We start from the raw sequence: 26,079 nt of genomic DNA, 5'->3' as shown, positions 1-26,079 counted from the left end.
ATCTGGTCCCTCCATAATCATAAAATAATAATAATAATAATAATAATAATAAAAAAGCCCATTTTGCTCTTTCTGGATGCAAGCTAGAGGGCCACGTCATAATTTCGTCTTTGATGAAATTGCCACATTTATTGAATTATTTTTATTTAAAATTTTGCTATATTTATGACTTTTATGCCAAAATATTAATTGATTGAATTTAATTTTCTTTTATCATTATAAATTAGAAATCTAATATGGAAAAAGCATATAATTTTGTTACCATATTCAATGTATATTTATCATGATCTTTTATTAATCTCTTGTTTTTTTGTAATCCCTCTACCCATAGTTGGGTGGCTTTCTTTCCGTTGGCTCTGTTTCTTTTTTAACAAACTGCCATATATTTCAATTTAGCCTAAGCAATTTCGGACAAAATAGAAGGCAGCTTAATCATATAACAATGTGAAAACCATCTAAAAACTATTATAACAGATATCCAAGAAAAACTCTACTAGCTATATTATGCTTCTTTAACAACAGCAGCCTGATGTTTAGCTGTTCATCTGTTTTGCAAAATCATTCTTAGAATTTAACATTCATAACCTGAAATACTAATTGTATATAAAGGTTCACTAGCTACAGACAATCCATTAATTCAAGTAATAATATTCATACTAACAGCTTTGTTCTCCTCTATTCTTTGATGTGTTTCAACTCCAACTCCTCCAATTATTCTCAGGGCATTCCTTCATTTGATCATGTCTGTCTACCCTGCAGTAATATCCAACATGCTTCTCTACCGGTCAGCCATAGAATCTGGGTTTCTTTTAATCATCGTAAAATTTCCCCCAGTTATTCTCATCATAGTCAAAGCCCCTCTTTCCAGTTCCTTGCAACTGGATCGGTGCCCCCCAAGGAAGGCTGAAGGTTGCAATCTATAGAACTTTTCAAATGCAGATTGTTGTGGCGGAGGAGCATTTGGCAATTCTCATATCATCCTAGTGATTGCTTCCATTGTTGCTGTGGCTATTTCATTCTCTTATTTGCTAGCTGCGCACTTTTTTTTGGTGAATACTGAAATTTATTGCAAAAATGCACAAAAAGCCTCCAAAACAAAGAATTACAAAGAAACACCGCATCCAAGCATATAAGATGCCTGGATATCCAAAATGTCACCACGAAGGGAAGATAAATTACAACCAATGTCGAAAAACAGGTTATCATGTAGAGCTTTTTTAGCTAGCAGATCTGCCAATCTATTAGACTTCCTAGAATTCCAAGAGATAATCCAATTAAAACTAGCAAATAAAGATCTAAGATAAAGGAGATCGTATCTGGTTGTCCAAGATGAGGGGTCTTACTGGTCATTGATTCCATTAACTCTGAAGACCAGCAAATCTTGTCCCACTTCAAATATGAGGCCACACTTGCAGTCCAAACCAACGCCTTAAATTCAGCTTCCTGAGGAGAGCCACAGCAGACCAGATTCGATGCAAGCTTGAGAAGATTCCATTTGCTATCTCAAGCAATGAAAGCTAAACTTGCCTTGCCATTAATAAAGGCTGCATCAATATCGATTTTCCACCAGCCTTCCGGAGGTCCTTTCCAATAGTCCTTGAATTTTTTTCCAAGATCTTTTTCAGCATCCTCAACAGATACGAATTCATCTACAAGGTGGTTGAATCAAAAGACCACGTCCAAATTTGGTGTGACATTGGAGAAAAATTTCTCATTCCTACAGATCCATGCAAAATACATAAGTGAAGACAGAAAAATAGATATAGTTCATTCCTCCATGCATTGGAAACAGGCTTCTGGCTTAGTGTTAATGCAAAAATCCACAAGCTCCCCATTATTAGAGACATTCCAGCTATCAAGTCGGCAGCCCCATTTGCTTGCAAAGGCAATCCATCTGATATAATGGCATTCTTTGAAAATGTGGAGTGCTGTTTATACCTCTGCTTCACACAAAGTACAACATTGCTCTCCCTTCCCAGTTTTATAAAAGAGAACCTCGCGAGTCGGGATGACATTAGCTAAAATTCTCTAAAGAAACATTTTCAGACGCTCATGAATTTTGAGTTTCCAGAGCTTCCTTCAAATCTCATTACCCTCTCTTTGCGATTCTTCTTCAAACAAAAAACCATAACAGCTCTTAACTGAAAACTTTCCTTCTTTATTGCCCTGCCAAATTAGCTTGTCTTCACAAGGGGTTCTAGGCAATTCTAGTTGAAGGATGGCTTCCACCGACTCTGTGCTGCAAATACTACGAATCAAAACCTCATTCCATGATTGTGAACTCTCATCCCATAGCTCATAAACCCTTCTCCAATTGGCAGAAATTAAATTCTCTTTTGCTATTGGGTTCTTATTTGAGAGTCCGGGAAGCCACGGGTCTTTCCAAAGATCAATGGAAGTTCCATCACCAAAACGAAAGCAAGAGCCTTTGCGAAGAATCTTCCTTGTTTTAATTATTCCTTGCCAAACACTAGAAGTCCCTTTTTTAAGGGTGTATCCGAAAAAGTTTGTATTAGAGAGGTATTTTGCTCTCAGCAACCTTGTCCAAAGGCAATCTTCGCCACTTGCCATCTTCCAACCAAGTTTGTCAATAAGAGACAAGTTCATGTCTTTAAATCTCCTGAAACCTAGCCCTCCTAATTCTTTCAATTTGCAAATATCTTTCCACGCTTTTAAAGCAAGGTAGCCCGAGGACTTAGGCTTGGACTCCCACCAAAATTTATGCACTAAACCATCAAGTTCCTCGCAAACTCCGGACGACACGAGATGGGTAGATATGGTGTAGGTTGAAATGGCTTGGACAACGGACTTGATAAGGATGGCTTTGCCTGCCTTGGATAGGAGATTTCTATTCCACCCCTCCAATATACACCTGACCTTTTCTTTAAGTTTGAAGAACTCCTTCGATTTGTTCCTTCCCATAACTAGGGAGTTTCCCAAGTAGATGGCATTGCTCCTCATTTCCTTGAACGCCAAGATATCTTTTATCGCTTTTTTGTCTTGCCTAGGAGTATATTTTGAGAAGAGAATATTGGATTTTTTAGTATTTACCCACTGCCCCATCCAGCTGTAATACTTGCTTAAACATTCGTTAACAATCATGGCTTCTTGAGGTTCTGCCCAGCACATGATCAGGAGGTCATCCGCATACATCAAATGAGATATGGCATGAGCATTTCGGGCTATTTTGATGCCATTTATCCTTCTGTGATCCTCCTCTTTCTCCAGCATTCTTGTAAGAAATTTCGAGCTTAGAATGAATAGCAGTGGTGAGAGCAGATCGCCTTGTCGAAGGCCTCTCTGTGGCTTAAATGATCCATAAATGCTTCTGTTCAAAAGTAAGGAGAAATTAACCGAACTGATGCAGCTCTGGATCATCCATCGGAAGTCCAAAGAAAAGCCCCACTCCTCAAGAGCCTTGTCGATAAAACTCCATTCTAACCAATCGTAGGCCTTCTTTAAGTCAATTTTGATAATCATCAGACCCTTCTTTCCTTATGAGAGCGGATTTTGTGGACAATTTCCTGAGAAATAACTATATTTTCAGCAATCCACCTGCCTTTAACGAATGCTCCTTGATTGGGTGAAATGATCTTTTCTATCAACAACCTGAGTCTTCTAGCTAAAATTTTTGCCACAATTTTGTAGACGAAGTTGCACAAATTGATCGGTCTGAAATGGTTGAAATTCTACTGTTGATCGGTCTTGGGGATAAGGACTATGAAGGTTTCATTGGCTGGTTGAGGGATTCTTTTGATTTTTAAACATTCCTATGTGAATCTCACAACTTTCTCCTCCACCATTCTCCAATAGCTTCTAAAAAATATACCCGAAAAACCGTTTGGACTAGGACTTTTGAGAGGATGTAGGCTCCAGATAGCTTCCTTAATTTCCTCTGCTGTGGGGACTCTGATCCATTCCAGATTATCTTCCTGAGTTATATAACTTGCACCCAATTCTCTAACATTTTCTGGAATTCTCGGAAAATCTGATTTATATAGATCCTTGAAGTGTTTTAGAAAGTATTGGCTTATCTAATCCCTATCAAAAATCCATTTCTGCTCATCCTTAATAGCATGAATACTATTCTTTCTTCTTCTATTTGAAAGACCGGAGTGAAAGAAATTGGAGTTCCTATCTCCTTCCTATAGCCAAACTTCTCTCGATTTTTGTCGAACGATCGATTCCCATCTTTCTCTGTGCATTCTCAATTGATCTAGGATGGATGACTCTTTGGAAAAATCTCTGGTATCCTCTTGTTGAATGATCTTCAATTCTGCTTCTAGCTCTTGTATCTTCTTTTTTGCATAATCGAAAATCTCCTTATTCCATATTCTTAAAGCTTTAGAGGTCTCCACAAGGCTTCTTTTTAGCTTATGACAGTCCATTCTAGGACGGCAATCCACATTCCATGCTTTTTCGATTACGTAAGACTTGATTTATTAGAAATCCAAGCCTTGAAAAATCTGAACTGTCTCCTCCTTTTCTTCTTTTCTCCTTCCGTTCTAACCAAAATAGGACAGTGATCTGATGCTTCAAAATGTAGGTGTTCCACAACCACCAAAGGGTTGTTGGCAAGCCAATCTCTACTCACTATAGCTCTGTCAAGTCTTTCCCTAATGAGAGCCTGCCCACTCTGTCAATTGTCCCAGCTATAACGTCCTCCAATGAAGCCTAAGTCAAAACTAGCCATTTCCTGAATAAAGTCTTTCAAGTAGAGTTTTCTTCTCCATATGTTACAACCTCCAAACTTTTCAGAACTCCCAATAATCTCATTAAGGCCTCCAAATACAATCTAAAGTCTATCTAAATCATTAATAATTTCCATCATATGGCTCTAGAAACTTTTCTTTTCTCCATTGTAGGGGGACCATGCCACACCAGCAAGCTCCAAAAAAGTTTTCCTTCAACATCAAGAACATCTCCAAAGATAGTTCTCTCGTTACTCCAAACTAAATACCTGTTTGGATTGGTATATACACAAAAACAACATAAAAATGCAAATATAGAAAGTGTATTGATTCCCACAACATGCCCATAAGTTAAAATAAGACAGAAATCCCATACTCTTAGCTTAGTCATGTATGATTTTTCATGAACAATCACATAAAACCTAAATCCCCAAATGTTGGAATTTAAAGTTCATGGCAACTTAAGTACATATATAAACTGTGGAAAAAAAGTACGATTATTAGACACGGAAAGATGATCAATTTATAAGTGACATATTAATAATGCTTCTCATCAAGAGAGTTAATTAGTTCTAATCTAACTTCAAACTCTTTTTAAACTTAATTGATCAATAAGAATTTAAACACAATTTTTTAATAATTTATTAATCTTCAAGTCAAACTGAAAATTCAATACAATTGATTCCCCCAACTAAAATATGCAACGTAAACATTGTGTTTATATTGCTAATATTATAGATTTATACATGGAGATCACCATAAACAATACTGTGTCAATCAAAATAAAACTGTACAGTCGTGTAATACGAGATATGTTGGAATAGATTTTTAAAAATGTTATCGTCTTAAATTTAATCTTTTATAGTCTGGTAAGTTCAGTAGGTTACTAGAATTAGAATTGAAAACTCGATTAGAGCTATTAGAGAATCCAAATAAACTGGGGGGCTGAAATTCCAAGTTTACAACAAGTTATATGCCCACAAAAATTTCAGGCTGAATTTAAAAGTATAAGACAAAGAGTCTCAAAATCCAGAAGCGAAAGAAGAGCAATTTTTTTTTTTTTTGACATTTTAAATTGGTTTTAAGCAGTGTGATTTTTATTGTCTTCCATTAACAAGTCTAAATGACAAGTTTCATGAGCTTGAAATTTACATGAACCAAAAGGGTAATAACAGTGAAAGACTTACCGAAATCAAGGGTTTCTAAAAAGGACACATGGGCTGGAAACCCATCAATTTGAGTTTGGGAATCGATTTTAGGTCCGCCCACAATGACTTGGAGTGGAAATGAGAAGTAAGAAGCGTGAAAAGGCTTTAGCTCTTTAGGTTAAAATATTAAACAATATTGAAAAAAAAAAAAAAAAACAAAAAAAAAAAAACCAGAAAACAAACAAAAAAACAAAAGCAAAGGAAAATGGCGTCTTATAGTTTCCGCTGAAGATGAATCATCACATTTATTTATTGAATTATTTTTAATTTTAAATTTGACTTTTTTAATATTATTTTATTATAAAAGTGCTGCTTATGACTAGATTAGTAAACTTCGTAGCAGTTGGGGTAAAAAGTATAATGACGCGTACTGGTAATAAGATGCACGTGGCACTATACTACTTTTAGCTAGCTATTACATATATATATATATATATAAAAAGTAATTATACGGTAAAAGTCGTCCGTATAAGAATTGAATTGTATTTAAAATTAATATTTTAAAAAAAAAATATTGATTTTGTTATGTATATTGCGTGCACTATACTACTTTTGAATAATGCTAGATATTTTTAGCTAGCTATTACATATATATATATATATAAAGTAATTATACAGTAAAAGTCGTCTGTATATGAATTGAATTGTATTTAAAATTAATATTTTTTACGATTTTGCTGTGTATATTGTTATAGCATAAATGGCAAAAAATAATGTTAGTTTTGGATGTAGTCTACATACACACGGTTTGGATCCTAGAAATTATATATATATTCTTTATTATTATTATTATTATTTTTTTATTAACATTACAACTTATCAAAACTGAGGAGTGAGATATTTTATCCAGATTAAAATTTGAACTCAAAATCTAATGTGTATTTTATATTTTAGGAATACATTTCCTCTGTTTTCCCTAGTCTCTCTATTAAAACATATTAAACTCAATATTATATTATAACATAACAGCAGGAGTTATTCTTCCATTTCCTCGATTAATATTTCATCAACCAAAAGTTATTAGGTGACTTTTAGTTTTACATATGTAATACATGCTCAATTCGCAACTTAAATTATTTTCCACCTCAAACGACAAGGCTTTATTTGCAAGACAAAATGAACAAAAGCAACATTTCAAAAACCAATAGTGTCGTGGTCTGCTATAAATTATTTATACTTTTAAAATATCAAAATAAATGAAAAAATTATTATAGTGATGCGACTCTGAGGTGTTACAAATTTGTTTTTCCATACTAGATTTTTTGAAAAGATAAAAAAAATTAAAATAAATGTAACCAATTATTATTTTTCTACATTGATCTGATGGCCATAAATGTCAAAAATATAGCAAAATTCAAAAAATAAAAGACCAAATGTTAAAGTGAAAATAATTCAATAAATCTGATGGGCTTCAATGCTATGTAGCTTCGATGTCTGATGTAGCGGCCCTGGCTCATCAAATTGCGCATCACTAGGATGATAAAACAGAGCAGTGATTTTTGTAACACCTTTTTTTCACAAACTCGACTCTGAGGTAACAATAATGACGCGCACCAGTGCATGTACAACCACTTGTTTGAATAATGCTGGATATTTTTGGCTCCTTTCCTTTTTCCTATATATATATATATATATATATATTTTTTTTTAATATATATCTTCCTAATTTAATTTCTCATACTTTTTTCTGTCTACCTGGATTTCCTGATCTTTATTCTCTGCCCTCTCATGTTAACAGATTAAATTCAATATTATTAGAACATAACAAGATGAGTTACTCTTCCATTTCCTCAAATATTTAAAATTCCATCACCAAAATTCTGTTCCGTCAAAACATAACCAATTCGTCCCAAAAAGAAAAATAATATTATTATTAATAATAATAAACAAAAAAAGAGAAGTAGATTCGAGCTCATCTCTGTTTCTTTTACTGGATCTGTTTTCCATTTTCATCCTCAATTTGTATAAATCCTTTTAACTAGTTATTGATTAGGTGAATGTAGATTTGTAATACATGCCTCAAATTCACAAACTTTTATTATTTGCCACCTCAAAGTAACAAGGCTTATTTTGCAAGCAGACAAACACAACAACAAACAACAACATCTTCTTAAACAGAGATGCAACAAAGTGGGTGAACTTGTTTAGTTCTTAGTGATGCGCAATTTGACGCGCCAGAGCAGCTCCATCAGGCAATGAAGCTACGTAGCATTGAAGCCCATCAGTGCTCAAAGGTGGAGAAACCCCAGAAGAGCATAAACAGCTCCCACAGCCTCTCTTCATCACCTTCTTCTTTTCCACATCTTTCACTTCCTTCAATTTCCCACCAATATCCAATTTCCCCTCAAACCTGCATTAATCATAATATATATCCATTAGCATAATATATACATATAATTTTGCTATGATGTGTGATGTTATCTAAAATCTAATGCCTGATTACATGGATCAGCCCACAAACGTCCACCATACATGGGTGATGTTGCCCATCATTAGCACAACAATTGTATCTATACACATTTGAACTATTAATTTATGCAATCATACAATAAACTTTCACCATATATGGGCATTAGTTGCCCATTTTAGCAAAACTATAGAAACAAAATTTTATTTGCATTTAACTAGCTATCTATTTCTCTATCTATTTATCTATCTATATATATATATAATCAGAACGTCATATTCTATTGGGCATCCCTGCTCATGTAGTCTATTAGCGACAATAAACTGCTTTTTTTTAACATTGATTATATATAATTGGCAGTCTATTGTCGATTGGAGCCCATAGTATTGTGGGCAGTTTTGCCCACTAGAGTAAAATAGAATATATATGGAATATATACAAACCCACGTTTGAACTAGTTTCTCAAAGGAGACATTGTTGGCCATGAGCATCTTGGAGAGTTCTTTGACACCGGGGGTTCCAGACTTGGTGGTGGTGTTGTAAGCCAGCATAGCCTTGTTGTAATCTTCAACTTCTTTTCCCACTCGTTCGACGTGGGTTTCATTCTGCGGATCCATGTTTTCCATGGAAGCTACAAGAGAACGGACATGGTCGGTGATCTTATCGAGATGCTGCTTCCTCAGGGTGAGGTTCCGAACGGTCTGAAGCGCGTTGTTGATGAAGGTTTCGGTGTAGGACAAGATGTCACCAGCAATAGGAGCCCGAACGGTGTCGTTCAGAAACCTACCCTTCAGTTTTCCAACTTGGTCTAGGAGTTTCATCACCGACTCGTAGTTGGTTTTGCAATCCCTGAGGTATTTGACCCGGTCGGGTTCGGAGCTGAAGTGCATGTTTTGCATGTTGAGTGCTTCTTTTTTGTAGAGAAGCTCCGCGAGATGGCGGAGCTTCTCATCTCTGAGAAAAACAAGGTTGTAACCACCCATTTTTTCGAAAGATTAATTAGTAAAGAAAAAAGGTAAGAAATATTAAGAGCAAAGATGGGGAATTGGGGTTATGATGGAGGAAGAAAATTGTTAAATGATGGATTATATAAAGCCAGAATTTGCTTTTCCAAGGAACATGTTTTGGTTTGGAGGTGTTACATGGAGATCCTCAACATCCAGAACTTGCATATAGATAGAGAGGAGCCAAGAATAAGAAATTATTGGTCCATGATTTACGTCATGGATGATTCAGCTGAATATTATTTAATTTTGTTATTTTATGTCAGTTTTCTAAATTATATATTATCTAATTTTTAAAGAAAAAAGGTTAAAAAAAAAAGAAAAAATACAACAGAATTTTAGGAATAAAATGTTTATTTTTTAGTTTTCCAACAAAAAATGATAGACGAAAAGAAACCGACTCGAACTATCACACATGAGGATCCAGATATCTTTTTTATTCATTAAAAAAAGAAAAAGAAAAAAAAATTCCCAACCAAGATAAAAAGCGGAGAAAAGTTGGGGAATCACGTGTCTCTTCAATCGCTTCTTCTCGTACTTTGTCTCTGGCACAGCTCCTTTGCCTTCTGCAACACAAGACTATGTACTACTACACGTAGAATAAACATCTTCCCCTCCAAATTATCTGTGTTCCGATATATTTGATCAATTTCTGGGCTACCAGTTATACCTGTTTTCTACTGCCAAGTACTCGATTTTCTAATTTTATTTTTTATTTCCGAAATTACATTTTCTTTCGGATCAATCTAAATATATGCTTCTTTTATTTTATTATTAAATTTTTTTTCCCCTTGTATCTTTAGAAGAAGCCTGATTGTTAAGGGGAAAATGACGTTAACAAAAATAAAAAATAAATAAAAAATTAGAACCAAATAAATTTTTTTTCTGTTGTGTGTTAGCTAGGAATTCCCTATTTATTTATTTATATTATTTTTTTCTTTCTATATTTCCTTATCAACCAAACGAAACATAGAAAACATTTGTATTCTTTTTTCCTTCCACTTTTTTTCCCCTTTCATTTTCCTAGCTCTAAACATTGCCTAGTGGTAAAAGTCACACATGTTTGTCCCACCATTGTTTTAGAGATGGGAGCACGTACTCTTTTTGCACAGTAAGTTTTTTCGAAATTTATGTATCAACATCATATATATATATATATATATAGAGCGTCTACAATATAAATAATCTGCATGTAGATTATAGATATTAATGACGGTTTTTGTAGAAATTGTCATCAATACTATCACACAGAAATAAATATTAACAAAAATCATCATCAATATCCATGATCATGCATGCAGACCGTCCGTATAGTAAAATTTTCATATATATATATATATATATATATATGTGTTAACTAACGTTGTTTTATATAATTATAAATTATTTAATTTACATAGCATGTAATTAATAAAAATAATAAAAGATGATATATCTCCACCATTGTATGCGAGTTTTTGTCAAATTATTGGTTATGTGTATGCATCATTATAACATATTATATTTTTAATGTATTATTAACAACATTTTCACGTGATATATCCCGCAACTTGAAATTTTGATTTAAACAACTATTTGGATAACATAGTTAATTAGTTATATATATTTTCCATACTGGATTTCAGTGTTTATTTGCAAAAAATTAGATCAGTGGACAAGCGCTGCCAACCTGCATACATATGGATAGACTACAAAAAGGAAAATTGCTCAAAATTGATATAAATTGCTGATTTTATAAATAATTAATTATTTTTTATTTGATTTATAGTTGTGAGCATCAATGCATGCGTATATGCATTCTTTTTTTAATAACAAATATAGCATATAAGAACAATTGTCCAACGTGGCATCCAATGGTATATTTATCTATGTTAGTTTTAATTCATGGGATAGCATCTTACATATCTATGTGAGCAGGCAGAATTCAAGTCGAAAATGTTGTATTTTTTTTTTTTAAATTTTCATATTGATATTATGAACGTAGCTAATAAAGAAAAAATATTATGTACTGATTTACTCCCAAGAAACTAACCTAGAGTTCCGTTCCAAGTCTAACTAGTTGAAAATCATTTAACTATCCATGGTCCATGGTAATGGTCCTCCGTAGCACGGACGATATAAGTAAAATAAAAAATTAAAAAACAAAAAAAAAAAGCCTCGTGTTTTGCTTGTCCATTTGTTCAACATACGTATAAAACCAAAAATTCCGGATCCAAACAATTCAACTAAATAGTATTATTAAACAAAAACCATATATGATCATCCAAAACCTTGTCTTGTACCCAAAAAAAAAAAAAAAAAAGGCCTTGTCGATTTGAAAATTATTTTTCAAAAGTTGTGATTTTTTTGAAAATATATTTTTGCAAAAGTTTTGATTTTTTTTATAAATACGATTTAATCAATTGAATAATTTATAAGTATTTGACATATTATGACATATTAGTAAAATTTATAAAAAATGTAATTATGGTAAATTTTGTACAATGGTATCGTTTTTTTTTTTTTTTTAAAAAAATGTACTATACAATACTAGTGTTCTATATTGTCATTATTATTGATTAGCACATACGTATTATTTAGTTATCCTATCGAAGCTAAGTGAGAAAAGGTTGGTAAATATTTTATACTATAGGCATTAGCTACCCTCCCTTAAGTAATAGGATGGCAAATTGTTAGCATAAACAGCTTTGGGATGCCAATGTGTCTGATTGTAGATATCTCTTCTCATCTCTTTTTAGGAAGTATTTGGGATGCTAAGTCTCACTTGATATTATTCAGTATATAGTATGGTGCATCAAATTTACACATGTTATATGCTTTAAAACGTTTTCAATATATTTATTTAATTTATGGTTTTAAATTGTTTAATTAATCATTTTTTAATTTATTTAATTGTTTTAAATATAATATTTATTATATTATATTATTTTCATCTTAATTTTACTTATTTATTAAGAATATTTTTGTGATTTTTTTTAATGATAATATTTTGTTTCATTTTTATTTTATTTTACTTTATTTTCTACAATGATATTTAAATATTTGGAAATACAAAATTATGGGATTTGAGAAAAAGATTTTTAAAAAGAGCAACTTTCCAAATTGAGTGAACTGGTGAGGGATTTTAGAGAAAAATCATTTTCTTAAACATTTTATCCTTACTACTATTATTATCATCATATTTATTATAATTATTATTAATATTACTGTTAATATTAAAATGTACCACACACTAGAATTATTAACATCTCATTAGTTTTCTAACTTTTTCAACCCCATCTCCTAGGTGTAGGTAGTTAGTGGATCGAGCGTCAGACTACACATCCTTTCAATTGCATTCTTCCATTGCTGTATTCAAGTAGAAATTCTTCTTTCTATCTTTCTGCATTATTATTATTATTTCTTCTATTTTTGTAATATCTATATTTTTAAAAATAATTTTAAACTGCTCTGATGTGGAAATGTGGACTTGGTGTTTTGTATAAAACAATTTTGGTTAATTAATTAATTATTTTGCGCTATGTTCTTTTATTTTTTGGAATATTTCAATCTTGTGGAAATTTTATAGTAAGGATGAAAAAATATGATAGTTGCATACTTTGGAATGTATTTTTTATGTAGAAAAATTTGAAAAAAATTCAATTCAGAGAGATACTGTTGGATTTTTTTTTTATATAATTTTCATTGGAGTTTCCCTAGTCAGGATTGGTCTAAAAGTGCCTCAATTATCATTGTCATTTTAAAAATAAATAAATAAATTATTTGATTAATTTATATTTGTAAATTTGGTTTAGTAGTAAGATCAAGCACCACTAACATGCTTGTATATCGACTGACATAAATTGATGATTTTATAAATAGTTTAATAAAGTTAAAAAACTATTTTTTATTTGATTTATAGTTGAGAGGATCCATGTATACGTATGTACATTCCATTATTTATAACAAATTTAATATATAAGAATAGTCGGTCCAACATGGCAACTAATGGCATATATATTAATATATGTACTTTTTAAATTAATGATCAGAAGAAGCTAGCAAAGCGGATCGATCTAAGCAGTTAGGCCAATAATAATAATAATAATAATAATAATAATAATACATGGAAAATTGTAAAAATGGTTGGTCAAGATGAGCTCGAATATATTTAGAGTAAAAGCCTGCAGTCAGGCTCACAACTTCAATAATTGAATATTCGAACCCAAAGCCCTCCATCGTCCCATATAATCATGTGACTAACTAACCTTATAATGCTACTTTTGATGTTTAGGATATTTTCAATATGGGACGTGATACATCCCGCAAGCTTATCTTGAACATATATTATTACACAACAAACAGACACGATGACACTGTTAACCCACATGTCATCTAGCAAGCTCATATTAAATTATTTGTTATTCGGATAATTTTTTAATTAGAAAATATTATAAATTTGAAAAGAATCCAAAATAAAACAGACATTTAAAGCATATCTTCCACGTCATGCTATTCGTAAAATAATTAATTTTTATTATAGAGATCGGTTAGCCTTTTTGTTTGAGTTGGATAACATCGATCACCGACACAATATATTTTAAGCAAAATTATTAATTTGGAAAAAATGATAACAGTACAAAAACAAATAATAGAAGAAAATTATTTTATTTTTAAATATATGAACTCTAAACTATTCTTAAATATATTTTACCTATACAAAATCAAAATGAATTAGAGCATAACAAACCAAAGAGTTCTAGTAAATATAACTATTTTTTTTTAAATTATTATAATAATTTATTATTTAAAAGGTAGAGAAGTATGTCCCAAATCAATGATTAATGTAAACGACATATCAATTGAGCCAATTTCATTTAACTAATATAACTAAATTTTGGATACCAATGATATAATAATACTTAAATAGCTAACAAATTAACCAGTATGACCATAATAATATAGATGAACGAATCCCATAAAACATTATTACATTATTTGAGATAAATGTTAAGTAAGAACAACCTAAAAATCAATATTAAATTTTGACATTTGCTTTCTTACAATTGGGACAACATTTTACCATTTTTTCTGCCCAAGTGATACAATAAAAAATAATCAGAATTTAAGACTTGATTTAAAAAAATAAAATAAAAAAATAGGCTGTCCTAACCTAAGACTAACAATACATTTTCTTTTATATTTAAAATTTGGTAAATAAAATTAGCTTCTCAAGTATTATTGATAATTTGTATTAATTGGTTTGGTTCAGCACTAACAATATATCTATTGGTTTCGGATTCAACTAAATTATTGGTGAAATTTCCTCTTTTTTAATTGAGAATATATTGTAATATTCGTATATAAAAATAAATAAATTATTGCCAATCATTTATATTATAAAATTCAACAAATATTTGTAGGTCCACGTGGGACGTGCTTGTTCTTCCACAAAAAATGATATGATCGAACAGCGTCACCAGTGACGTGTTGAAAGCTGCGAAGTGGTTGCTCAATCCTAAAAACTGTAAATCTCGAGCCCTGCTGCGTCGACATGCATTTTTATGTTACAGATTTACAGTGTGTGAACTGGTTCACATAGTTTGCATGTATATCTATATATATATGTACATCCTTGTATAGGGCAAGTCCATCACTGAGTACTTAAGCTTCAAACACTTGTAGTACAGTTTATAGCTCCAACCCAAAAAAAAAAAAAAAAAAAAGCAAAGCGAAACTCGAGAAATGGGTTCCAACGTGTTTGGCAATCCCATCACAACTGCGACTCTAGAAGCAATGCCCGAGTACATAGGCAAGGTGATAACACGGACAGACAGAGCTCATGTTGCTTTGAACATGAAAAATGCCGAGGGCAAAGACGTCAATGCCCGTAAGTTCGTGGAGAATCTGAAAGAGAGATACGGTAATGGAGTCTCCACACTTTGCCTAATTTACAATGCCACAGGAGATACTTTAAAACATGTCGGTTATCATGATTGGAGGGGACACATTGGAGAATCTCCATACCCAAATGAGATTGCCAATGGTCAGTGGGGTGCATATTTGCACGTCAAGACCTCCGGAGCCGCTACCGGATCGATTGCTGCCACCGTTTATCGCGGTAAGAATGAAGCCGGAAAAGACTGTGATTGGATGCTGTCGTGGTATAATCCTTGGTCTGGCAAGAATAGGGTAAGTTTTTTTCTTTTTATTTTTATTTTTTATTTTTATATATAAATATTAAGGTCCTACTAATATAAGTTAATTAATATCTTATATGGGAAAAGTAAACAGTATTGTATAAATTTAAGTAAGAATGAATATTGATCACTATTGATAGCAGATAATATTTTTGTAATTCTTATATATTAATAGGAATTTAAATTTAAATATAGTTAATTTAAATTTTAATTTGAGAAAACCTATATCATTAATTTTGTGTTATAAATTAGGTTTATACTGAGATCCGTGAAGGTCACCACTACGAGGAAGATCATTGGGACTATATCTACAACATACTAAGCAATAAAGAACTCAGTTACACTGAGACATGGAATGGATGCATCTCAACTGTGACAACTGGGGTTTCCACATCGCCCATTTTTGAGGGAATAATGAAGTTAGTTGGTGCCTGAACACCCATGGTTTTGCCTTGGATTAACCATGCTTAAACTAAGGCTGTTATGGAATCAAATTTCAATCGTTTTTGTCATGTACGCATTGAGAATGACATTCTGTGTGTTTATGTTTATGTTTAATTAAATAAGCTCTGCTAGCAGCAGGGAAAAATAAAAATTGTACTTTATCTTATGGCATGAATAAAATATGAAAATTTAAAATGAATATCAAATTTCAAATTATGTACTTGAACTTACGTTCTAAATAAAAAGAACAAATAAAATGAAAGAACAACTAAATATACGGAATGAATATCCATTTTTCTTATTAAGACGTTTGATATATGTTACTAAATCATAATTAAGACTTTATTTTATTTTATTTTTCTCAATATGGGATTGAAATTGGACATTTGTTCAACAAAATAGCAACTTTAATGAATTGTTCCCATGAAGACTTGCAAAATTGTTAAAATACTAATTAGGTGAAATTCAGATTAGGAGTAATTTAGAAAAGAATTAATTATAAACAACCAGTATTGCTTTATCTTTAGATTAAGGCTATAAAGCTTAAGATATATAAATAATTATGAAACTAACTTTTCTTTTTTAATTTGGTTCAAAGATTTATATATATATATATATAAAAGATTATGGTTTGTTTTCAAGTTGAAATCATCACCAAACATATTTTTCATCAACTCAGCTTGTAATGAGACGAAAAGTAATTGAGAAAAATCTGCTTTGATTATCAAGGCATACTTAAAAATAACAAGTAATTGCCATGGAATTGGATGCCGATTTGACGCACAACCACATCCATATCGAACACCACAAGCACGTGTTGGCAAGCAAAGGCGCAGAACGTTCATCGACCATACTGTTTTGTAAGAGTGTAAGGGAAACGGACACAATTATTTAAGTACCGGGTAGAGAAAGACTACCAGTGCCGTCCCACGTGAACGGTGACCACGGTCACGTGCAGAATTTTCAGTTACATATAAGTCTGTGCCGGTGCATTATACGATGTGCTGCTGATGTTTGCTCCATTTCACGATGACTTTGGATTCTTTTACTGGAAAAACCTACATGCAGTTGTTGTGCAAGTGATATATATGATTATATAAAGGGTAATATAAGCCAATAACAATTGAAACAATATTAATTTCTTCTATCAAAATGGTTTTTCTGGCTTCTTGACGCTTCAGCTCAGCCAATGTTACTATCTGACTATTGTAGTGACTTCCTAGTCTTCATATCATCCTCTAGCTACTTGTTTTTCTTTCATCTTTGTATATATTTGTTTTTCTAACACTTTTTATTTTTAACATACAATCATGTATTTTTTATTCAAATTAATTATTTCATAAAAATTATATTAATAAAGTGGTTACATATTATCCGATTGACAAATCACAGCTGGGATTTAAAAACGAAACATAAACAATCATGGAAAAAACAAGTAAAAGATCTAATTCTATTTAACAATTTATTTATTTTGTATAGATATTGTATATTATATCTTTTAAGTACAATTCACTCATCCATTTTTTAATATGATATAATGCAATAAATTATTTGTCTATTACAACATGGATCCAGATCTTTTATTCCCTTTCTCCTGCTTTCATCTGTATCTACCATATATGACACCACATCATTTAAAAACATTAACATAGAAATAAAAATAATTAAGTGAAAGTAATAACTGGTTTTTAGTATTGGGTGTAATCTTCTATTAGTTTTTGGACGGAAAAAATGACGCTACAAGATCTTCATCCTAACAACACAATGTGAAATTTCAAATTAATTAGAAGCCAAAGAAATTTTATTCATATGGCGCGTGAGCGACATCTTTAAGATAACAGTACAACTTTCCCATTCTGACTGCTGGGAGCTAGAAAGAAGCTCTCTTTCATAACATTATTACAAAACATACTTTCATAGCAAACATTAGAACACATTATTGGGAAACACAGAGCGAAGAACGTAATGACTGCCTCAGAAGCCTCAATTATCCTTGTCCACAAACAATTAAGGTTTGCTAATTTTTGGGAAATGCCGATCTGGGAAATGCCGATCAGGCACCAACTAACTTCATTACTCCCTCAAATATTGGTGAAGTGCTACTACCAGTGGACACAGATGAAATGCACCCATTCCAGTTATCAGTATAGGACAGTCCTTTATTCTTTAATATGTTATAAATATAATCCCAATGATCTTCCTCGTAGTGGTGACCTTCACGGATCTCCGTATAAGCCTGTAAATATTTATACATAAAGCAATTAGCATCAAAATAATTAATAAAAATATGTAATCTAAATTATAGTCTACCTGGTTATCATCGAACAATCGGCTCCATGGATTATACCACGAAAGCATCCAATCGCAGACCTGTCCGGCCTCATTCAAACCGCGATACACGGTGGCCGCGACCGATCCACTGGACGCACCGGATGTTTTGACGTGGAGGAACGCACCCCATTGGCCGTTGGCAATTTCACTTGGGTACGGAGAATCCCCGATGTGTCCGTACCAATCATTACTACCAACGTGTCTGATAGTGTCTCCCGTGGCGTTGTAAATTACGCAGAGGGTAGAGACTCCATTGCCCCATTTCTCTTTCAGATCTTCGACAAACTCACGGGCTTTGACGTCTTTACCCTCTGCGTTTTTCATGTTCATGGCGACATGAGCTCTGTCTGTTCGTGTAATTTTCTTGCCTATGTATTCAGGCATTTGCTCTAGCGTTTTAGTTGTGATTGGATTGCCGAACACATTAGACCCCATTATTGATCTATAGCTTTGAGGTATGATCACCTACAAAATCCTTACAAGCTTCAAGTATGAGTGGCTTGTGATGGAGTTGCAATGCCAGCGGAGTCACATATATGTACATATATGGTGACATGACCACTTATAGCTGCAAACTCCACAAATATTAGGTGGGATCCATAAATTTTATTTAACTGATATTGCAAATATTTATGAAAAAAAAAAAAAAAAATAATTTGTAAGTCCCCAATTTAGCGAGATATTGTCCCCAGTTTAAATATTTTTTGCTCATAATCCTAATTTAGCAATTTTATGTTCAAAGCTTTCCAAAAAGTTGCCCATGTTATGGATGTCCCAATTTAGCAATTATTTGTTCAGAACTTTTTAGAAAATCACCCATTCAAATAGTGCTTAGAATGCATTAGGTGTAAGATTTTTTATTTAGCTAAGAGTGCTCAAGATTGGTATGAGATTTTTTATTCAAAGTTTCCTAAAAAGTTATCTATTCTAGGATGACAAAGATCGCATTCGATATGACATTTTTTGTTCAAAGTTTCACAAGAGGTCATCCATTTTAAGATTGCTCTCATTTGAGTAAACTTAATTTTGAAATTCTTTCAAATCCTGAAGTTTACCGTTTTAAAAAAAAATTGGCATTATAAAAGTAACTATCATTAAATTTGAATCATTTCCTGATTTATGCATGAACAATATGAGATTATATATCAAATAACTTACTAATGCCCTGCACATACCCATTCTAGTCATCACAATTCACCTCCTTATGGCTCAGCATCCTCACTGATACGTTTCTAGTTGGATACAGGCTCTAATATCACTTGTAATACCATGCCTCTATTGATAGACCTATCGTTCTCTGCCGATATGAGTATGTTTAATTTTGGAATTCTTTCGAATTACAAAGCTAATCACTTGAAAAGGCTTTGGCTTCATGAGTATGACCATCATGACATTTGAATTATTCCTTAATCTATACCAAAATAATGTAAGATTGAACACAAAATAACTTACCAGTAGTTCGCACCGTCCACATTATTCATCAACATTGATAAATGATTATCAATGAAATCTGTATGCTAAAAAAGTTAAATAGTTATAAAATTAGTTTTTAAAATTCTAATATACAAATAATAAAATTAGTTAATTAAATTAAAATTTACCTTATAATGCAATAATTTTTGCCTCATGTAATAATCATCACATTATTTATTAAAATGGATAAATAATTATCAATAAAATCTATATGCTAAAAAAATTAAATAGTTATCAAATATATTTTTTAAATTTTAATATAAAAAACAATAAAATTAATTAACTAAATTAAAATTTAAAATATATAACGTAACAACCATTAAAAACTTATAGAAAGTGAGGTTAAGTGCCTGGTATAATTTGAAATGGTACAGATGAGGTGGTACAGAGCAATTATTTATTTATTTTTTTTCTCTAATGCAGAGCTAGTTAATCGACCAACACGCCGGCCACGTGTGTATTGGCAAGAAAAACAACCACAGCCACCTGACGTCACCAGTGACGTTCTGCCACGTTTCGGTTGCATGAAAGTTTGTGCTGCGTTTTTGGTATCATTGGCTCCATTTAACCGTCTCCGGCTGCGTTGGTGGTCCGAAAAAGCTTATCTAGTCGAATCAGACAGCAGGAATAATACCGTAGGTTTTTTTGGGGCAAATCAACCAGGACATGAAGTCTCAGAACTTTGACGGTGATGTGATTTTTGTTTTATTTTCATTCTTTAGTTCAATTATTTCGACAATTTGAACAGTGTCTATATTAAATGTTTTTGTCTAGGAATTTGATCACGTGCTCTGTTTGGGAATCTATCCATATCTTATCGATATAATGATATTAAGGTCAGGTATATGAATGGTTTCTTAGTTATATCTGATTATTATTATTATTATTATTATTTTAATTCTATTCCCTTAAATTGAGCCCGCCCAAACGTAAAAAAAATGATCGCATTATTGGGCTGTCCCTCGTCATACAATAATTATTATTATATGTTAAATTATTAATTAATGCATACCATATAAAATATTGCTTATTATGTCCAAAAACAAAATAAAATAGATACAAATATTCTACATAATATATCTGCCAACTCATACAGCATGCTGGCGTACGTTAGCCCTTGTATAGTAATGTATATAATATCCCATACTTTCATATACAAACAAATCCTGCCAATAATCAATTAAATAAATAATTTAGTTTTCTGTACAGGGAAAATAAAAAGTTCGTTTAAGCATTTTCTTTTGTTTAATCAGTAATCTAAATCAGCAATAATGTTTGTCCTTGTCAATTAATTTCTAACCAATTATAGTATCAAATGGAAATAACAGACATATATATACATATATATATATATATATATATATGAAAATGCTATTGTGGAAAAAATTGTCTATTATTTAATGAGAAAAAAAATTATCCACTGTTTAACGAGAGAAAACTATCAATAACAATTAAATTGTGCAGATTTAATAACTATGGTAGACGATTTGTCCCAAAATAACAACCGTTTATATATACATATATATATATATATATTATAAAAAAATCAATTATATGAATTATAACAACATATCCGGTGGAAAATGTTTAAAAAATGATAACGTGATTTTGAAATTAGTGTCGATTTGAGCTTTCCAATGCAAATACTAAAATGCCACGGCAAACTATAGCATAGCAGTACCACAATTTTATTGATGTAAAATAACAAGGGCAAAGTTTCATCTTCTCCAAGTTGCCGTTATGGGGCACACTTTTAAAATTTGAAAGTGTCATTTTCTAGTACTATACTTGGTACCAAAAATGGCATTGTCAAAATATAGCATACTTTATTAGAAATGCAAAAGATAATAGCAATACTATATAGCACATGTTTATGTTATTCAGTATGAAGCAGTTAATTAATAATTAAGTATAATTTGGTACATATCTAGCTTCTTCCTTTTTCTTTTTTTTTTTCCTAAATTAAAAAGGAGGGATGATTTAAAAGCTATGATCCAGGACAAGCTTGGTATACAAGATGACCATTATTCTGTTAATCATTGTCCTTAATTAATTGAATTGATTGAAAAATTTAGTATCAATTAGTTAATTGAATTTTGATTGAAATATAACTAAATTATAGAAAAGTTCTACTCGTCATCATATTATCATCACATTCAGTACCGATGATTACTATTTAAACCCATATGTTCATGTTATTACAAGTTAATTAACTATTATAAAAAAATTAAATGCACTTAATTAATAATGAGTCAATGACCGTATCAACAATGAATCGAAATACTAATAATCAGCAATCAGTGTCACAAGTAGCAAAACTCTTAATTATAGAATACTAAAATATAAATTAGTCATAAAGAGCATTTTTAAGGAGACATAATAGCAAAACTATTTTATATGGTGTTCATTATTTTAGTAGGAAGACTATATTTGTTAGAAGAAACTATACCAGCTATAAAATTATTGGTTTGTTTTTTCTTAGTAGCGAAGAAATTATTCCTACTAAAACTAAATAAAGAAATAAAAAGGACAAACCACATGAAGAAATATAAATTATTAATTTAATAACTTGCTGAACCATCCATGACGCACGTAAATCTAGAAAAAATTGATTGGTTTCCTTATTCTGTGTCGGTGCAACTGGATCAAAATTTACTATCCCCATTTTCCTGTTTTGATTCTTATCTAATCCCTAATTAAACCCTATATTATTTTAAAAAGCAGTTACTATTATTATTATTATTTTTTTACTTTGTTTTATTTTATTTATTTATTTTGTATGTTTTCAGATGAGTTATGCATCTAAATCTGCATGGTTTTGCCTTTAAATACCAATCCCAAATCCATTAACAAATCGCCGCCCACTAGTCTATAAGCATTTTTCCATATCTTTTGCTCTTTATTATCACTCTTTTTCTTTAATTTTATTCCTTTCAATAACTCTAAAATGGTGGCCGACCTCGTTTTTCTCAGAGATGAGAAGCTTGGCATACTTGCCGAGCTTATTTACAAACAAGAAGTGCTCAACATACAGAGCATTCAATTCTCTTCAGAAAACGAACGCGTTTTATATCTCAGAGATTGCCGTTTAAATTACGAGACCATAACCAGTCTTCTAAATGAAGGTGGTGAATTGAAGACTAAGTTCCAGAACGACACCGTTCGTTCTCCTATAGCTCTCAACTTGTTTTCTTATATAGAAAACTGCATCAACAATTCACTTCAGTTGGTCCAGAACTACACCGTTCGAAAGGACTATCTGGAAAAGATTAACGAGCATGTCCAATATTTCTTCACTTCTCTCAAAGAGTTGGACACTCAGAGTGCAGACGATGTTGAAAATCTGGTCAAGGAAGTTGATGAATACAACAAAGCTATATTGGCTTACACCCTCAAGTATAGAAGTCCAGCCTCTCGAGAATTCTCAAGAATGCTCAAGGCCCAGAATATTACCTTTGAGAACCTAGTGGCAACGTACGTAATTAATTAATTATTCTCTCCTCTGGAAATCCTCGATAAATATTTGTCCAGAATTAATTCATCCTATTTTACATATATATATATATATATAGATATATACATCTTATCTAATATTAATCTATACAACTGATGCAGCTATCAGGCCAAGCTTAGTTATCCAGGGCCATTCAATGACCTGAAGGACGCTCAAAAGTTGCGAGTAAGCTACACTTTACTATTTGGCTGTTCTCAATTAAATTTTCAACTCAAAATAAAAATAAAAATATATATATTTTATATAATATATATATATATTTTATTTTTTTTTGTTTAGGTTTATGATGAAATAATGGAGGCATCTGGTCTGGGAAAAGTGATGGTTGATGAATTCATAGACGAGGTTAAGAATGTGGCAGGAAAAGCCGTACTGCTGTTCAACGCGGGTTCCATCGCGTGGGACTTATTTACGGCAGATCATGTGATTTTAGAGGCAACAAAGATTGCCATTGTTGAAATTGCGAAAGTAGGTGGAGCACAGCTCGGAGCCATTGTTGGAGCTGCTTTGACAACTCAGTTAACGGGGGTCGAAGCGTCTGCTATATTCGTAACCATGGTTGGAGCTCTGAGTAGCTTTGTTGGAGCTTTCATACTTGGTGCTGCTGCTGGTTGGTTGGTTAGTTTGATCATTGGCTCTGCTGAACCACCTCCTAAGAGTACCGAAGGGCTTGTTTTCCATGTAGCAGAAATGCCTGACGGCGCAGCTCTGGCTCGTCAAATTGCTCATCAGTAATTAAGAAGATGAAGAAGAGTGAAAGAAAGAAATATAATAAAAATAATAAATTAAAAGAAAAAAGTAAGAATCAGCCTCACTCTGCCGTAGCAGCATGAATAAGGAACCACTTTGTCCTGTGCACCACTATTTCCATGCTGATGAATATATATACATATATATATATATATATATATAAAGTTATTTATATTCCATTGAAGTTTACAATAATAAAATTTTCAAATAATAAGAATCTTTTAAACCAAACCTGTTAATTTTATGTCCAATATAATGAGTAATATTTGCCGAATATATATGCACCCTTTACATTCACATTTTTTAAATTATAGCTCCGAGTTAAATTTTCCTTTTCAATTAAATAATTATTGTTATCTCAATATAAAAAAAGTTATGTCCAATATTGCAAATTTATTTTATGAGCGATGGCACTTTTTGATAGTATTTATTTACATTTTCAAGTTCCTAAATACTAGTGTTATGAGTATTATTGTTATTTTTTTCAGTAATACTATAGATATCAAAATGTTAATCAAATTAATTTACCAAATAATGCGTATTAAAATGTTATGGATTAAATATTTATATAATTTATATATGAAAAAGTAAATTCTTAAATGAATAGGTAAATTAAAAAATAAACGAATTAAATATTATTACATTATTTAATAAATAAATTTAATAAATATTTTGGTGAATATAGCATTATAGTTTTTTTTTTTTTTCATGATATAATATCAGAGGAAGTTGAGAACATGCATGATGAATTTAATAGAATATCAACATTACCTTTTAAGTTTGTCCAACGTTATAAACTTATAATCTATAAAAATAGATTGAAAGAAATTTAGACAAATGTCTACAGGTGTTAGTGGCTAGTATGGTAGTATCACAATGCAACAGTTATTAAATTAACTTCATAATAGCTTACCACTTTGATTCTTACAAATGTTGATTAATTTATTTTAATGAGCAATAGTATCATTTTAATATAAATGTTTAGAATTTTAAATTCTAATACCATATTAAATCAACATAATTTCCAAAAGAAACTAGTACGCAGTCATATTTTTTTTTTTAACAATAATTATGAATACCAAATCTTATGAGACACTAAAATAACAAAATATAATTTCAATTTTTTATATTTATCCTTATAAAACCCAAATCGAATAAACGCAAAATTTGTCTATTAAAAAAAAATAAAAATTTCTAATTACAATGCAAAATTACTCTATACAGTCCTCACAATTTTATATTACCATAATATTCCTATTAAATTATTACCAAAAAATAATACTCTATTAAATTAAATTCTTCTCCCCATTTCTAGGTCCATGATCATCCTCACCTTTATCACTATTCTTGTGACACTTCACATTAACATTGTGGATAGGGTTTCAGGCTTTAAATAAATCCCTTTGTTGAATCTTTGATTAATTCCAACATTCTTCTGACACGAGCAACTATCTTGCTTTATAACCATTAAACTCTGTCTTTGTGCCTTTAGCCTTAAAACTACTCCAGCCATGGTTTCAACTCCATGAAATTATTGATAGAATCATTGTACCATAAAAGTTGCTTCATATGAAAATGTTGATGGAGAGGCTGGCTAAGTTTGAAGTCTGGTGCTTAAATGGCTGAATTGCCAAAATGGCCAACATCAAAATCCAGAAAGAAGAAAGAAGTTTAAAAATAAAACAAAACAAAAAAAAAAAAAAAAAAAAAAAAAACTATCTTGTATTTGAAAGATTCAAAATTTTTGCACTGTGAGCAAAGATTGAAGAATAATTGACAAAAAAATTAACAAAACAATCTGCTTTACAATCTTCTTTTGGTATTTCTTAGTAAGTAACATTAATCAATTTTCCTGCTGAGTAAGACTTTAGTTAGGCTGCTTGTTTGGAAACACGTGAACGGCAAGAAGGGATCATCAAATTACCTTTCTGCCCTTCTGTGCCTCGTTTTCTGGTTTATCCGAGTTGTGGTGAGATTCAAATTCAAATTTGGGATTTTTGCCCATTTTAAAATCTTTGAAAGATGATCTTATGCAAACGGGCAAAATAATAGAAGACAGTTTTGAAGGCGACACGGTT

The 26,079-nt window shown here is 31.5% G+C and overlaps 4 protein-coding genes across 4 annotated transcripts; 2 read left to right on the top strand and 2 right to left on the bottom strand.

Moving 5' to 3' along the window:
- Positions 1-7,914: 7,914 nt before the first annotated feature.
- On the bottom strand, positions 7,915-9,465 carry LOC132804289 (uncharacterized). Its single transcript, XM_060818467.1, has 2 exons — positions 8,754-9,465; positions 7,915-8,249 (listed from the first exon to the last, which is right to left on the bottom strand). Exons 1-2 carry the CDS (start codon positions 9,287-9,289, stop codon positions 8,051-8,053), a joined length of 735 nt encoding a protein of 244 aa, XP_060674450.1. The 5' UTR covers positions 9,290-9,465; the 3' UTR covers positions 7,915-8,050.
- A 5,423-nt stretch (positions 9,466-14,888) lies between these two features.
- Positions 14,889-16,132, top strand: LOC132804316 (23 kDa jasmonate-induced protein-like). The gene is made up of 2 exons (XM_060818536.1): positions 14,889-15,481; positions 15,742-16,132. The coding sequence occupies exons 1-2, from the start codon at positions 15,035-15,037 to the stop codon at positions 15,922-15,924; spliced, it is 630 nt and encodes a 209-aa protein (XP_060674519.1). The 5' UTR covers positions 14,889-15,034; the 3' UTR covers positions 15,925-16,132.
- A 1,580-nt stretch (positions 16,133-17,712) lies between these two features.
- LOC132804323 (23 kDa jasmonate-induced protein-like) lies at positions 17,713-18,818 on the bottom strand. The gene is made up of 2 exons (XM_060818548.1): positions 18,244-18,818; positions 17,713-18,169 (listed from the first exon to the last, which is right to left on the bottom strand). Exons 1-2 carry the CDS (start codon positions 18,697-18,699, stop codon positions 17,987-17,989), a joined length of 639 nt encoding a protein of 212 aa, XP_060674531.1. The 5' UTR covers positions 18,700-18,818; the 3' UTR covers positions 17,713-17,986.
- Positions 18,819-22,608: 3,790 nt separating this feature from the next.
- On the top strand, positions 22,609-24,114 carry LOC132803951 (uncharacterized). Its single transcript, XM_060817804.1, has 3 exons — positions 22,609-23,211; positions 23,353-23,416; positions 23,531-24,114. Exons 1-3 carry the CDS (start codon positions 22,685-22,687, stop codon positions 23,984-23,986), a joined length of 1,047 nt encoding a protein of 348 aa, XP_060673787.1. The 5' UTR covers positions 22,609-22,684; the 3' UTR covers positions 23,987-24,114.
- Positions 24,115-26,079: the final 1,965 nt, after the last annotated feature.

Source organism: Ziziphus jujuba, chromosome 6 (assembly GCF_031755915.1).
Source record: "Ziziphus jujuba cultivar Dongzao chromosome 6, ASM3175591v1".
Taxonomy (NCBI): domain Eukaryota; kingdom Viridiplantae; phylum Streptophyta; class Magnoliopsida; order Rosales; family Rhamnaceae; genus Ziziphus; species Ziziphus jujuba.
The sequence above is the reverse complement of the archived record's forward strand: the minus strand, read 5'-3'. Positions and strand labels throughout refer to the sequence as shown.

Excerpts from the sequence above, each read along its gene's own strand:
- LOC132804289 (XM_060818467.1), bottom strand. The coding sequence starts at position 9,289 with ATGGGTGGTTACAACCTTGTTTTTCTCAGAGATGAGAAGCTCCGCCAT. Across the intron at positions 8,250-8,753 it reads TTTGAGAAACTAGTTCAAAC|GTTTGAGGGGAAATTGGATA; the intron begins GTGGGTTTGTAT and ends TGATTAATGCAG.
- LOC132804316 (XM_060818536.1), top strand. The coding sequence starts at position 15,035 with ATGGGTTCCAACGTGTTTGGCAATCCCATCACAACTGCGACTCTAGAA. Across the intron at positions 15,482-15,741 it reads CTTGGTCTGGCAAGAATAGG|GTTTATACTGAGATCCGTGA; the intron begins GTAAGTTTTTTT and ends GTTATAAATTAG.
- LOC132804323 (XM_060818548.1), bottom strand. The coding sequence starts at position 18,699 with ATGGGGTCTAATGTGTTCGGCAATCCAATCACAACTAAAACGCTAGAG. Across the intron at positions 18,170-18,243 it reads GATTGTTCGATGATAACCAG|GCTTATACGGAGATCCGTGA; the intron begins GTAGACTATAAT and ends AAATATTTACAG.
- LOC132803951 (XM_060817804.1), top strand. The coding sequence starts at position 22,685 with ATGGTGGCCGACCTCGTTTTTCTCAGAGATGAGAAGCTTGGCATACTT. Across the intron at positions 23,212-23,352 it reads TTTGAGAACCTAGTGGCAAC|CTATCAGGCCAAGCTTAGTT; the intron begins GTACGTAATTAA and ends CAACTGATGCAG. Across the intron at positions 23,417-23,530 it reads AGGACGCTCAAAAGTTGCGA|GTTTATGATGAAATAATGGA; the intron begins GTAAGCTACACT and ends TTTTTTGTTTAG.